This window comes from Aulonocara stuartgranti, assembly GCF_965226115.1.
Source record: "Aulonocara stuartgranti genome assembly, chromosome: 3".
Lineage (NCBI taxonomy): Eukaryota > Metazoa > Chordata > Actinopteri > Cichliformes > Cichlidae > Aulonocara > Aulonocara stuartgranti.
Window position 1 is genome coordinate 37,738,420 of NC_138941.1, and position 12,604 is coordinate 37,751,023.

General features: G+C 41.1%; 1 protein-coding gene across 1 annotated transcript in view; it reads left to right on the forward strand.

Annotated features, from left to right (window-relative positions):
* rell1 (RELT like 1) overlaps window positions 1–12,604 on the forward strand; it is a 36,928-nt gene continuing 24,324 nt past the window's right edge. Inside the window, exons 1-2 of the mRNA XM_082526571.1 lie at window positions 1–233; window positions 10,490–10,687. Coding sequence (XP_082382697.1) covers window positions 209–233; window positions 10,490–10,687 — 223 coding nt within the window. The 5' untranslated portion in view covers window positions 1–208. The remainder of the gene's footprint in view (window positions 234–10,489; window positions 10,688–12,604) is intronic.

Below are 12,604 nucleotides of genomic sequence, written 5' to 3' on the forward strand. Positions count from 1 at the left end.
TGTCGGTGAGTGAGTGCTCTCGCTCCAGCTCGACTCTCTGTCGGGGACACTACAGGGCGTATCCGCTCTCTGAGAATCGGGAAACACGTTGATATTCGCTGCAACTCTCCGCTTTATTTTGATCAGTGTAATCGCTCCGTAGTGCTGACCGTCAGCGGCAGCCTAGAACATCGACACCGACACCAGCCTGCTGGATATCAGCCCAGCGATGAGCAACACGACCGCTTCTGACGGTTGGTTTCTGAGCTTTCTATAACTTGTGTGGGGATGAAACCGTGTTTCACCGCTGCAGTTCATGGTATATGGTACATATATTGCGAAAAGACCTCTGTAGTTTTCCATGTCGTGACATTGATGTCAGCCTTCCTGGAAAACGAACTTGTTAAGCCCGCGTGTAAAGTTTCAGGAGGATATTGCGCACCTACATCAGATGCGCTGCAGGGCAGAGGAAAAGGAAAAGTTAGTAGAGTCTCGTTAGAGGCTTTGGGAAAACTATTGCTTTTGAATAATCAGACACACCTTATTAAGCTTTATTTAGTTATAATGACTTACATGCTGTCCCATTGTCACAGAAAGACTGTTAAACTTTGGGTTTGAGCGATTGAAATATGTTTTTGCAGGTTTGTGGTATTTCGGCATCATTACGGCGCTTGCAAAGTTAACGTGTTATGTTAAGTTAACTCTTTGTATTACTTGACCTATTCTGCTTTTTAATATAATAGCTTTTTCAAGATGTAAGGGGGCGATCGTGGCTCAAGAGTTCGTCTTGTAATTGGAAGGTTGCCGGTTCGAGCCCCGGCTCCGACAGTCTCGGTCCTTGGGCAAGACACTTCACCCGCTGCCTACTGGTGGTGGTCAGAGGGCCCGGTGGCGCCAGTATCCGGCAGCCTCTGTCAGTGCGCCCCAGGGCGGCTGTGGCTACAATGTAGCTTGCCATCACCAGTGTGTGAATGGGTGGATGACTGTGTATAGTGTAAAGCTTTGGGGTCCTTAGGACCAAGTAAAGCGCTATACATTTACCATTTAAATGTACTCACTGTTTGTCCTGCTGCAGATTTTCCATCACAAAACTCAAAGCCGACTGAATAACCTGTAAGATTAAACTGAGTACTGATAAACTGAGTGTGCAGTTGAATATTTGCTCATCAGATAAGGACTCTTCGAGCTATGTTAATAACGGTTTCACAATGTCAGATCACGCTTTACTGCTTCCCGTGAGAAAATGTTTATTTATTTCTTCTTCTGGTATAAAACAGAAAAGCATGAGTTTTGTGGTTTACTGTAATAATCAGCAGATTAAGAAATATTAACCATAAATGTCAGCTGCTTCTCCAAAAGTGCATCAAGTTTAATTTTATGTCAGAATGTCTGTGCCTAAATGTGTGAAGGTTGCTTTAAAAGCTCAAAAGCAGAGCCAGGCTCACCCTGGATGTTTGAGGGCTGAGATCAACACTGAACTGCCATCAGTGCGACGCCGTCACATCTAAATAAACCGAAGCAATTATTGTTGGATTATTTTCTGTAAAAACAAAAGAATATTCGGGGCAAATATAAATCATTGCTGCAAAAGGGATGGGTGCTTTCAGAGTTTCTAAGCAGCATATAAAGACATTACATTCGCTTAAATAATTTGCACGTAGTAAAATGTTTGTGCATGTTGGCAATATTTCCCCTCTGTGTTGTGATCAGTGTTGGAGTCATTACTACACAAAATGCTTTTTCTTTTTAAAAAAATAGCGCAGTACCTTACTTAATTTCTCCCAGGACAAAGTCTATAAATGTATTACTCCTTAGATTACTTTCATGTTTCGCCATAAAATAACCTGAAAAGCATTATGCACAATTACCACTAACATAAATCCCTATGCTAACGAGGACACACTCTTTCTCTTAGTACTTAGGTATGAGCACAAAGCCGACAACAAAAAGGAAAAATGAAAACGAGCACAGAGACTTCAAAGTGATCTCCATGGTGATTCTACCTTAGAAACATAGACGGGTAGAAATAGATGCCTGACTGCTCATCAGTTTGTTACCTGTTGAAGTTCATGGTCTGGCTGCTGGGCAGCGGTCGGCTTTTACTCGACTTTTGCTCTGGGTTTTTGGCTAGCTTAGCATTAGCATGCTATCTGTGCAAGGTGCTTGCAAAGAGCTGATTTTGTATTAACAGCATAATGCAGCTGTTTCTGTCTTGGATGTTTGCACTATAAAATTACTCTGTCCTCCTTTTATGCAACAAAATATAAATGTCCATATGCACGCTGCAGACTGTGCCCCGATTTTCCTCGAATCAATAGGCAGGCAAACTTACAATTCCAAGGAACTGAGCTACTGGAATCAGAATCAGAAAGGGTTTTATTGCCAAATGTTGAGCAGGTTTACAACATTAGGAAATTGCTGTGGTGCTTAGTGTAAACATACTGTCATAAACGCTTAAATAGATATAAAAATAAGAATAAGAATTAAAAGTGCTAAGTAGATAGAAATTGGCTCTCTGTAAGAACTGGTTCTCAGTTCCCATCTCTACCCGTAATATTGGGCAACATAGGAAGACATCTCATTTGGTTAACCAAAGCTGTTTAGAAAAATTGGTAATAGTTCATTAAACAAAATAAAAAATAGATTGATAAATACCTTTCTACCTGTGGGAAATTTCAGTGAATATCAGTGCTTGGGTTTGTGCCCATGACTGAGATGGTTACCACGCCTTCCAGAAAGACCAGAAAGTCCAGGTGGGAGCTTTGCAGCAAGCAGGAGTGCTTAGTTAGTAGGTTGCCCCTAGATCAATGTGCAGCTGCTTCTCTGAACTTTATCCGAATTTGTTAGCATATACCAATAATCTGTGCTTTTAAAATGGATCTCTGTTGTTATATGCTTGCTGACTTCACCCCTCTGAAGTTGCCTTACATAAGTGTGGCGCTGACCGCCTGATTGAAGCTTTGTTCGGGCTTGCAGTCACAGCCACAAGGAGGGTTCAGTTACAGTAGACAGTTTTTATTCTTTTTGTTCCACATCATTTATAGTTTTTGACGTTAGATGAAAACACACAAAACGGCACAAAACCCTGATACAAATCAGATGTGCAGTTCACTATCCTCCAACACTGTGTACAACCATGAAGCTCCTTATTTACAGTGTCAGAGACTAGATGTGAGTAGGAAGAAAACAGCTGATCTGTCTTACATAAACCTTTATGTATAATCTTTAAAATATTGACTGTTTAACTGCAACAGCTTCTGAGGCATTTCCTTAGACAGATAATGAGCTTGGGTTTTTGTTTTTGTCACTTTATGTCTTCACAATCTGATCTGTGCATTTCATTATGCTAACTCTGATAGTATTCTGTTTTTATATGAGGATCGATGGAGATGAATAACTTATAAGCAGTGATTATTGCGATGCCTGTTGAACGACAGAGTACTGTAGTGTCAGTCTCGCTCATTTAGTTCCAGCCGATGTCTTCATAACCTTTAAAAAGTGGGGACTATTTCCATCTTTCCATGAGAGGTCTGTGGCTTGAAGAAGGCCAAAGCTCATTCAATTAGACCCACTCATCCAGTCCCTTAATTTGGAGACAGGAAAACACTCGTATCACATGTGTTTGTTTATGTGTGAGTGTGCAGTAATCCTTTCCTAATTACCAGGCAGAATGTAAACTCACTCTAGTTTCAGCTGGACACTCAGGCAGTCACTGGTGTGTGAGTCTGAGAGTGGTTCCCAGTTTAGTCGAGCAAACTCCCCCAAAGCGATTCAAAGAAAAGAAAAGTTTGTCTCAAAAGCTAGAAGGAAAAAACGAAACTGGACTTTTTTTTTTTTTAGGTTTTTGAAGATGTTTCACCTCTCACCCAAGAGGTTTCTTTATTTCTTTTTTTTTTTTTCTTCTTTAACTGAACTTGATTTAATTAATCATTTGTGTCCTCACATGAGCCAGGGTGTGCAAACAAAAGCGTGGGTAATCACCACCAGAGGTTTGGAGTGAAACCATTGTGACACCTTGCTCCACATAGATTGCCTTCTTTACTCCTCTTTCACACCGTTGGTCTTCTCGGGCTAAAATGTGAACACTGGCAAACTCAAACGTGTGACCTTTACCCTTTAGGTGCAGGTGTACAGTGTTGAGTACACCTGAGAGTTGAGTGTTGTCCTGTCGAGGTGGCTCTTCTCGCTGTCAGCCACAGAGTTTAAACGACCTCTTAGTGATCTTTCAAATTAAAAGTGACTTATAAGTTGTACTACATACATAGCTGGTCTCTAGCCACGTACATCAGAGAAGATTACCCCCCCCCCCCCCCCACACACACACACACACACACACACACACACACACACAAATGTCACCACCTGGATTTAACTAAGCAAATACTTAAACCCTTCCACTGGTTTGGAGGTCTAAGTTTGGGTAATGTTATGTTGTTGTGTGCTTGAAAAATGTGGTCAGCTGACTGCCTGAATATACTGAATGACCAAGTTTTTCCGTCAGCCATATTATTGTGGTGTAATTGCCGGGATTCATCGGGCTTAAATTGTGAAAGAGTGGCTCAGGGACAATGAGGCAACCCTCCAGTGTATTTATCGTCTCTTCACATGTCAACGAAGAGCATCCTTCAATCCAGCTGGGTAAGCTTGAGCCAAGATGTTGGAAAGAGTGACTTTTGGTCAGCTAGAAGCTTCTTTTTTTTTTTTAAACACTTTGGTGTCAAGGAGTTAGGTGAGGAACAACAAATGCATTTTTTGTGTGTTAAACATTGGGAACTGGTTAAACTTTTTAAAAGTTCAGACTAAGCGGCTCAAATTGTTAACCGCGTCAGCAGCTCACCTTAAAGCTTGACTCTACCTGGCTGCTTTACATTGTTGAAGTTCATCAATACAAGTTGCTAAATTTCATTATCATCTGTCGCTGTCTGGTTGCCACATCGCAGCTCGTCACTTCCTGTGTGGACAGTCATGCATTTTCCTGAGTATGTGGAAATGAGAAGCCACAGTGAACAGAACTGCATCGCATTCAGTTGAAAACCTATTTCCCGTAACTTATCCGAGGGATACATAAAGTTCTGTCTCTTTAATTTCCTGAACAGTAGCAGTACTGTGCTCTTTCTTTATTTTGCTGGGAAAATGGGAAATAGTTTCCACATTTGTTAAAACTTGTACAAACATACATGGTAGGGCTGTGCGATATGACCAAAATCTCATATCCACACAAGACATTTATCGTCCTGACAACGATATAAATCACAAAAATGTAATATTTTTCTGTAAATTCTGTGAATCTCGGGCAAAACAATATATATCAGATGACGATATAAAAACGTCTATCATTTCATTTTACGCTATCGTTTGTTTCGTGGTGTCGTAAAATACACCGTTTACAGCAATATTTTTTTTCATCGTTTTGATGGTAACTGCAGTGGCTATATTAATTTCTTAAAGTTCTCTCTTTCTCTTATATTTAATATAACCACACTATGGACGAACAAGAGCCTGTTTTCACGTGTTGTCGTTAGCCACAACGACGGTAACACCATCGCATGGCTCCGCTGTCCACTTGTTTGTGACAGTCCCAAAACGTCGGCTGCATCCTCCGGAGGCCGCATTTGAAGGCCGATTACGTCACAGCCAGGCGACGAAGGCTGTCGATAAATGATAAATGTCTTATACCGGGATATGAGATTTTGGTGAAATTGTGTGTGTGTGTGCTAAGTTGTCTCTTATGTGTAGACACAACACTGAGTCATCTGTTGAGTTAAGGTGACCTTTTAATACTTGAATGATTTACAGGTCAGTGTTAAGTGGTTTAATAAACAAGCGTTCCTCTTAAAATGATGGATGATGGACTGAAAATGCAGCCAATGTCCAAAGAAAAAGAGTAAGTAACCATGTTTATGGTCTCAGGCGATTATGTCCATGCATGTCAGTAACTCAGGACCGAAACCTAGTGAGGAATCATTACATATGGTGCATTTTTATTTACTCCAATAAACGTATGAGACTATTTAGGAAAACCAAATGAATCAATTTGAGTGCAATCTGTGGAATTTCCCCCATTGAAAGAGAGGATATTTAAAAGTTAATGTACAACGTTGTGCTCCTTACTCATTGTGTTTTCACGAAATCCTGTGGACTTCTGAATACAATGAATCATCAAACATAGACAAAGTGCAAAGAAGAAGCGATGTGGAGTAAACGTCATTAGACTGAAAGGGCACCGAATCCACAGGAATAAATAGCAACAGAAGGCTGATTATTGCATGTGGTCGCCTGCCGTAAATATTTCCCTGTAGCTGGCATCCAATAGTGTGAATATCCATAAATGGCATGAAAAGTGCTTTAATAATGTGCTTTTTCGCAATCTGATATTTATTGAGGTGTTTGAATTCTTGGTTGAGTCAATATATAAAGTAAATACTTGTTAAAAACCCAATCATGACATCAGAAATGGGAGATTTGGATAGAGTTTGATTGGTGCATGCTGATTGCATTGTGTTTGCAATCAGTACAGGAGAGTGAACAGGTGGAAGGAGCAGAGAAAATTAAGAGTGCAGCACACTGATGAGACACGAAAACAGCTGGAAAATTGAGGAAGAGGTGAGCATCAATAAAAGGCAAGACAAAAGTGACTCGGCAGGAGCTGCGATAGCAGGGTTGGTAAAGTTTAAAAATTTAACTAACACGTCAGCATAAAGTCTCGGATACTCTGAGTGCTTCATAGACACGGTTTTAATGTTTTTCTCAAGGTTTAGTCCCTGCTGCTTAACAACAAAGCTGAAGAACTCAAAAAGACATCATTAAATGTCTCTTTAGACTCTTTCTCTCCTAGGGAGCTTTCTTAACTAACTTCAATCATTTCTTCCTGTAATGATCCACGTGTCTCTTAGGCTGTTCAACAAAGTCTTGCTATTAATTAATGCTACAATATTACATACAATAGAGTTATCTCTATCAGCAGAGTATGCTCCATAGACTTCCAAGGTGGCTGCAATTACAGCACTACTTTAAAGTCTGTCATGGATCCACCTGTTTTAGTGGATGTTCACAAGCCGAACAAGGGTCAGCGATCAGATGACATGCACGTTTCCACCCGTGTGATGGTGTTGCACACAAAGGGTCAGATTACTAACTGAATGTAGCTGAGTGCTTTAAATCTTGCAGCCGTCTCCGATTCCCTAGCTTACACTTTTTAATGCCCAGTTGCCAAGAAGTGACTCACAGAGTTTGACGTTAAAACGAAAAACTAAAACGAAACTAAAAATCAGCCCATGTGATTAGCAGGGCTCAAAGAATGCAGCGACAGCCAGCGTGCTGCTCTTTTGTACAAATGACCCCAATTTAATGGCCTGTTCTTGGTCTCTCGTTGCCCTCCACATCTGCACCATTAATCATGAAAATTGAATATGTTTTGGTCTGCACAGCGGTTGGATAAAAGGAGAAACTTTTAGATATCAGCTTGGGTTCTTGGAAATGGTTATCACTGCTGATATTTTATCAGTAATTAAAAAAAAAAAAAAAAAAAAAGCTCACAAAACTGCAACTTTAGTCAAGAACGAAAAGAAAACGACCTCTTCGTTCAACAGAAAATCCAAAAAGTTCAAATGTTTCTTAGAAGTTGTAGCTGGAAACTAATGTAACCGCCGCCCCGCTGTTGTTGCCGTTTAAATTCATTTTGTTAATCCACTTCTGTGAAGTGCTCATGTCTCTAGCTTTAGTTTGTAGTTCTCTCTCTTTTATAGGAGCTCCACCACAGCACCAGCTGTGGTTACAGAAAAGATGTCTGGCTCCAATTCAGAAACTCCTCAGTGACCCCGTTCAAGCCATTTGCTAGTCTCCAGTCTTATTTTATTTTAAAACAGTCATCTAATTGGCCCGTGATTACTTCTGAGTCATTTTAGAGGCGCACAGGACCGTGCTGTTCCAACAGTGTGGTTGTCACTGTTATTGCAAGCTCATAGACATGCAACTTTTGGTAACAGGCTGGTCAGTCAGCAGACAATGATCAGTGTGTTCAGGTTTGGGCACCAGGGAACTGGGACAATGGAGGAGCACTAATGTGTTTATGCATCGGGTGCACATAAGCTAGTATTTAGATACATGTCTCCGCGCGTGGTGCTGTTCTATAGTTCGTGCAGATTAGCTGTCGTGCTGCCCTCTCTGTCTGCGTCTCTCTATCAGACCCACCCCGAGTCTCTTTGTGCTGTGCACACACAGACCTGAGCAGACAAAAGCTCTCTTGTTTGTAGAGCTGGAATGCGTCATGTGGTACCTCACCTTTGAACTTTGACCTGATCGAGATGTTTGGTTCAAAATGTAATATTTCATAGTATCATCTGATTTATTCACACTTACGCTTTTTTTTTGTTTGTGTTTTTACATTCAAACATTTACAGTTTTAGTTATTTTACAGTTTTACAAAAGTTGTGTTCTGAAAATATTGGCATCAGTAGCATTATTGACACTTCATATTTCCTCCATGGCTTAAAATGGGGAGTGGAGTAGTTAAGGTGGTGATATTACTTTACTGTAATAGGCCTAGGTTGCTGGGGTTGCCCCATGATGCAGTGAGCATTTCTTTTTCACTCTCTGTTGTATTATACACCAGTATTGCAGTTATTCATTACTCAACTGTGGCTCTGTCACGCATAGTGTGTCTTTTGTCCTGTTCTTCTCTGTGCTCGCTTCCCCCTCCCATCAACCCCAACCGGTGGCAGATGGCTGTCCCTTCCTGAGCCTAGTTTTGCCGGAGGTTTCTTACTGCTTGCTCATAGGGGGTGATGTGACCGCCGGTGTTTCTATCTATTATTGTAGCGTCTTTACCTTTACGATATAATAAAAACCTTGAAGTGACTGCTGTTGTAAACTGGTGCTATATAAGCTGAGTTGAGTTGAATTGAAGGGACTTGTTTTGTACTTGCAACAGCAAATCTAATGGAAGTCAGGTTAAAAGTTATTTTGCTCATGGTGTGTTTTATTTATCATAATTAGCGGTGACACCATGGGTGCAGTGGGTGGCTGGTTTGATGAGCATCCCTGCTGTCACAGATTAGTGCAAGCAGTCCTCTGTTGACCGTGCAGCGTAAATACAATGAATTATGATTTTTAAGCAATTTTTTTCCCCATGAGCTTTCCCATATGGAAAAGATATATATAAATCTTATAAAGTTTGTATCTGTCTTGTGTGAAACTTGTATGAAAAGCATATAAGAGTGAAAACAGATATAAGATCCCTTGAAAAATTATATAATGAAACTCATTAAAACTCATGAAAGTGGCCACTTTCATGAGTAAATCATATAAGTTTTTACTATTTCTTTTCCATATGGGTTGGGTGAGCTTATAAGTTCATTCGGTGGAAGAGTCATCACTTGCTATCATGTGAATACTACAGTAAAAACTTACTTAGATCAGGTAAACATTAACACTGTTTACCTGCTTTAAGTACAGGCCTACCACCACTAAGGTAAATGTTACTGTTTGAGGAAATGTGGTATCTTTGTGTCTTTTAACAAAGTAATTAAGTAATGGATACACAACTAAATGACAGATAGGTGCCTGTTTTTCACAATCTACTTTAGAAATGTTTGTTTTTTACAATAAGTCCACAGTTTTGGGAAAAAGGACTTTTTTTTTTTTTGTGAAGAACAAAAACTTTCTGTTTTATAATTACTTGAAAATCTGGGCATCGAGCTACCAGCGCATCTTCTTAAATTTTGCACATTTATTTCTTACAATTTAAATGTAAGAAATACATGTGCAAGGCCTGCTGACAGGTTTCCTTGATTTACTGCAGCAATATTTCTTTGTCATGTAGAAAAACGGAGACATTCTGTTGAAAGTGCACTTCTTTTTTTCTGATATGGAGACGTCTCAGGGTTTGAATGTGTAGTAAACTGGTTTGGCCCAGTTGAGATCAAAGTAGGCTGTGTGTTGCCCATGATGTAAAGTGAGTTTGACATCCCTGGATGACAGTGGCAAGACCTCCTGAATTTTTTTTTTTATCTTCAAAATATATTTTTGTTGTTTTAATTGAAAGTACAGGATTTGGAGCCCAGGAGATGTTTATTGTACCCAATCCAATAATCTGGACTTTAGACCCCCGGGTAGGCAGGTAGGAGTGGGAGCAGAGGCAGATTGAGCTAAAATGGTGAGATGTTTGTGGTCCTTGCGTCTGCTTTCTGCTGTCGTCTGTCTGATGATGTAACCGCCTGCTACGCCCAGGTTGGGTTACATCTGTTATGTTTAACATGCATTAAAGTCACCTTAAATAAAACATGTGACTGACTGCTATCACAGTTTATGGGACCCTTGTAAAGCTGGTTTACAGGAGTGCCTGCTCTCCTCCCTCACTCAGAAATAAATCAATAAAAGGGGAAAAACACCAGTCGAAGACAGAAACTAAAAAGGGTTTTGTTTTTCTGCGCCGCCTTACAAAAATGTATTGAATTACTGCTTTTTTTTTTCTTTTTTTTTTTTTAAATTTAAATTGTTTCTCATCCTCTAGCTGGTGACAGTGCTGGAACGAGCGGCGGGACCAATCCGTACTACATCGCCTTTGTGCTGGTGCCTATTCTCTTCCTTCTGGGCCTGCTCGGTGTGGTGATCTGTCATGTGCTGAAAAGGAAGGGCTACCGGTGCACCACAGACCATGATGACGAGGAGGAGTGTAAGGAAGAGGTCAAAGATCCCGAGCTGGGCGGAGGTAAGGTTTCAGAGATTCTGGGAGGTCATTGGAGGTTCTGAGAAATTTGACAGTATCGTTGGATTTATGTTTTTATTGAGTCTAAGGCTTAAATCATCCATCGCCTATATACAATACAAGCCAAAGATTATCCCACAGCCAGGCTCATATTAATCCAAGTGGACGTGAGGGAGGGCAAAGACGATTGTTACATTGTGTCGTTGTGTTGCTGATGTGTCTTCTCAGAAAAAAAGGGCCTTTTTTTTCTTCTTTAAATAAGGCAAGCCAAGGTAACCCCAGTTCATTGTCAAAGATAGGACCGGTTAAATTAAAACAAGCCTTACAGATTCAATTTAGTTTTGACCCAGTTTTAACAGGAAGAAACCTCCAGCAAAACCAGTCTCAGCGAGGGCCTCGATCATTTGGCGGATGCGGGGAAAACGAGGGGGGAAAAAAAGAAGACAAAAGAGAGCGCAGGGAGACGGGACAAAACCCAGACTGAGGGAGACAGAGGGCAAAAATGTAATGATATGTTGCAGCGATGCATAAACACGCGGGCAGTTTGAAGAGGTTGATGGAGGAGTACCGCTCGGTGTGTCACGTGAAGTCCCGCAGCGGACCGAGCCTGTCGCAGCATAACAAAGGGAGGCTTCTGATTCAGCCCTGACTGTCAGTTTTATCAAAGAAGAAAGTTTCAAGCCTAATCTTAAATGTAGAGATTGTGTCTGTCTCCCAAATTCAAAACTGGGACCTGGCTTCACAGTTTCAGTAGCAGAACATGACTATGATGCAGATCCAGGCGTACCCGGCCTCCTGCAGGCAGTGTCAGTGTTGTCGGTCCTTTAGCTTAGCCTCTGCACAACCGAGAAAACAATGAAATCAGTTCTCTTCACCCACTGTCTCTGTTTCCCCTTTCTTTTGTTTTAAACATTTGTCATCTTTTTGGACCCCGCTGACGCTCCATTTCCAGCGTGAGACTGTGATTCAGGTCTCATGACATGTTGAGCTGGCAGCGCGATTAGAGCTGAGAGGCTCAATTGTGTGCATTGTTTACCTCAAATCCCTTACTCATCCAACGTCCACATGATTCGAGGCACTGCGTAAATACGCATTGCTCGTCATAAATACTATCGTTAACTGTTTCATAATCTAAAGGATTTAAAGTATTTATGATCACGCCTGTCCACGTCTCAGTAAATCCACTGCGATGCTGTCGCACAGCAGATGATTTTTTTTTTTTTTGCACGAGTTTCCAAATTAGTCATCGGCCCATGTGATCTTTTCCATTTGCCTGTCATGTGGTAATAAGACGTCTAGAAGGCAGAAATCACCTTCGTTCTGGTGCTTTCAACCCTAGACTACATTCCTGAATCTAATTACCTTGTGTGTGTTACTTAACGTAGACGCAGGCGGTGGCGTGTGACGTGAATGGCATCTCAAAGCAATAGCATTTCAAGCTCTTCCTGTATAACAGACAAACAGACTGAACTTTACGTTATTCGGTGTTTATGCGTTCAGAAGATGAAATAGACAAACGTGAGCTTAGGAATGCTCTTTTGGAGGTTGGGGTGCATTTTTAGAAGGGCTGTCATTTTATTTGGAAGCAGGAAAGCAGAAACCAGGAAGACTTTTAGCATTCCCTTCATCCATTCATGTGGAGTTCAGTGAGGTGAAACGTAATTACTGTGGGATTTGTGTGCGCACTTCACTCAGTTTCCCTCCTTCTACATCTGCCGTGCCTGCTCGTCTGTCGTTCTAGTAATTCTTGAGCGCATATGTGAAATCTCTGCAATCACCCTGGCTCTGTCGCAGGCATGAGAAATGTTATGGAAAGAATAAGCTGTTTACGCTGCGCTGTCCAACTTCCTGCCATCACGCAATGCACCGCACGCCAGTGTTTTCCCTTACATATGATGTCCCCACCATTCCCATTAATCT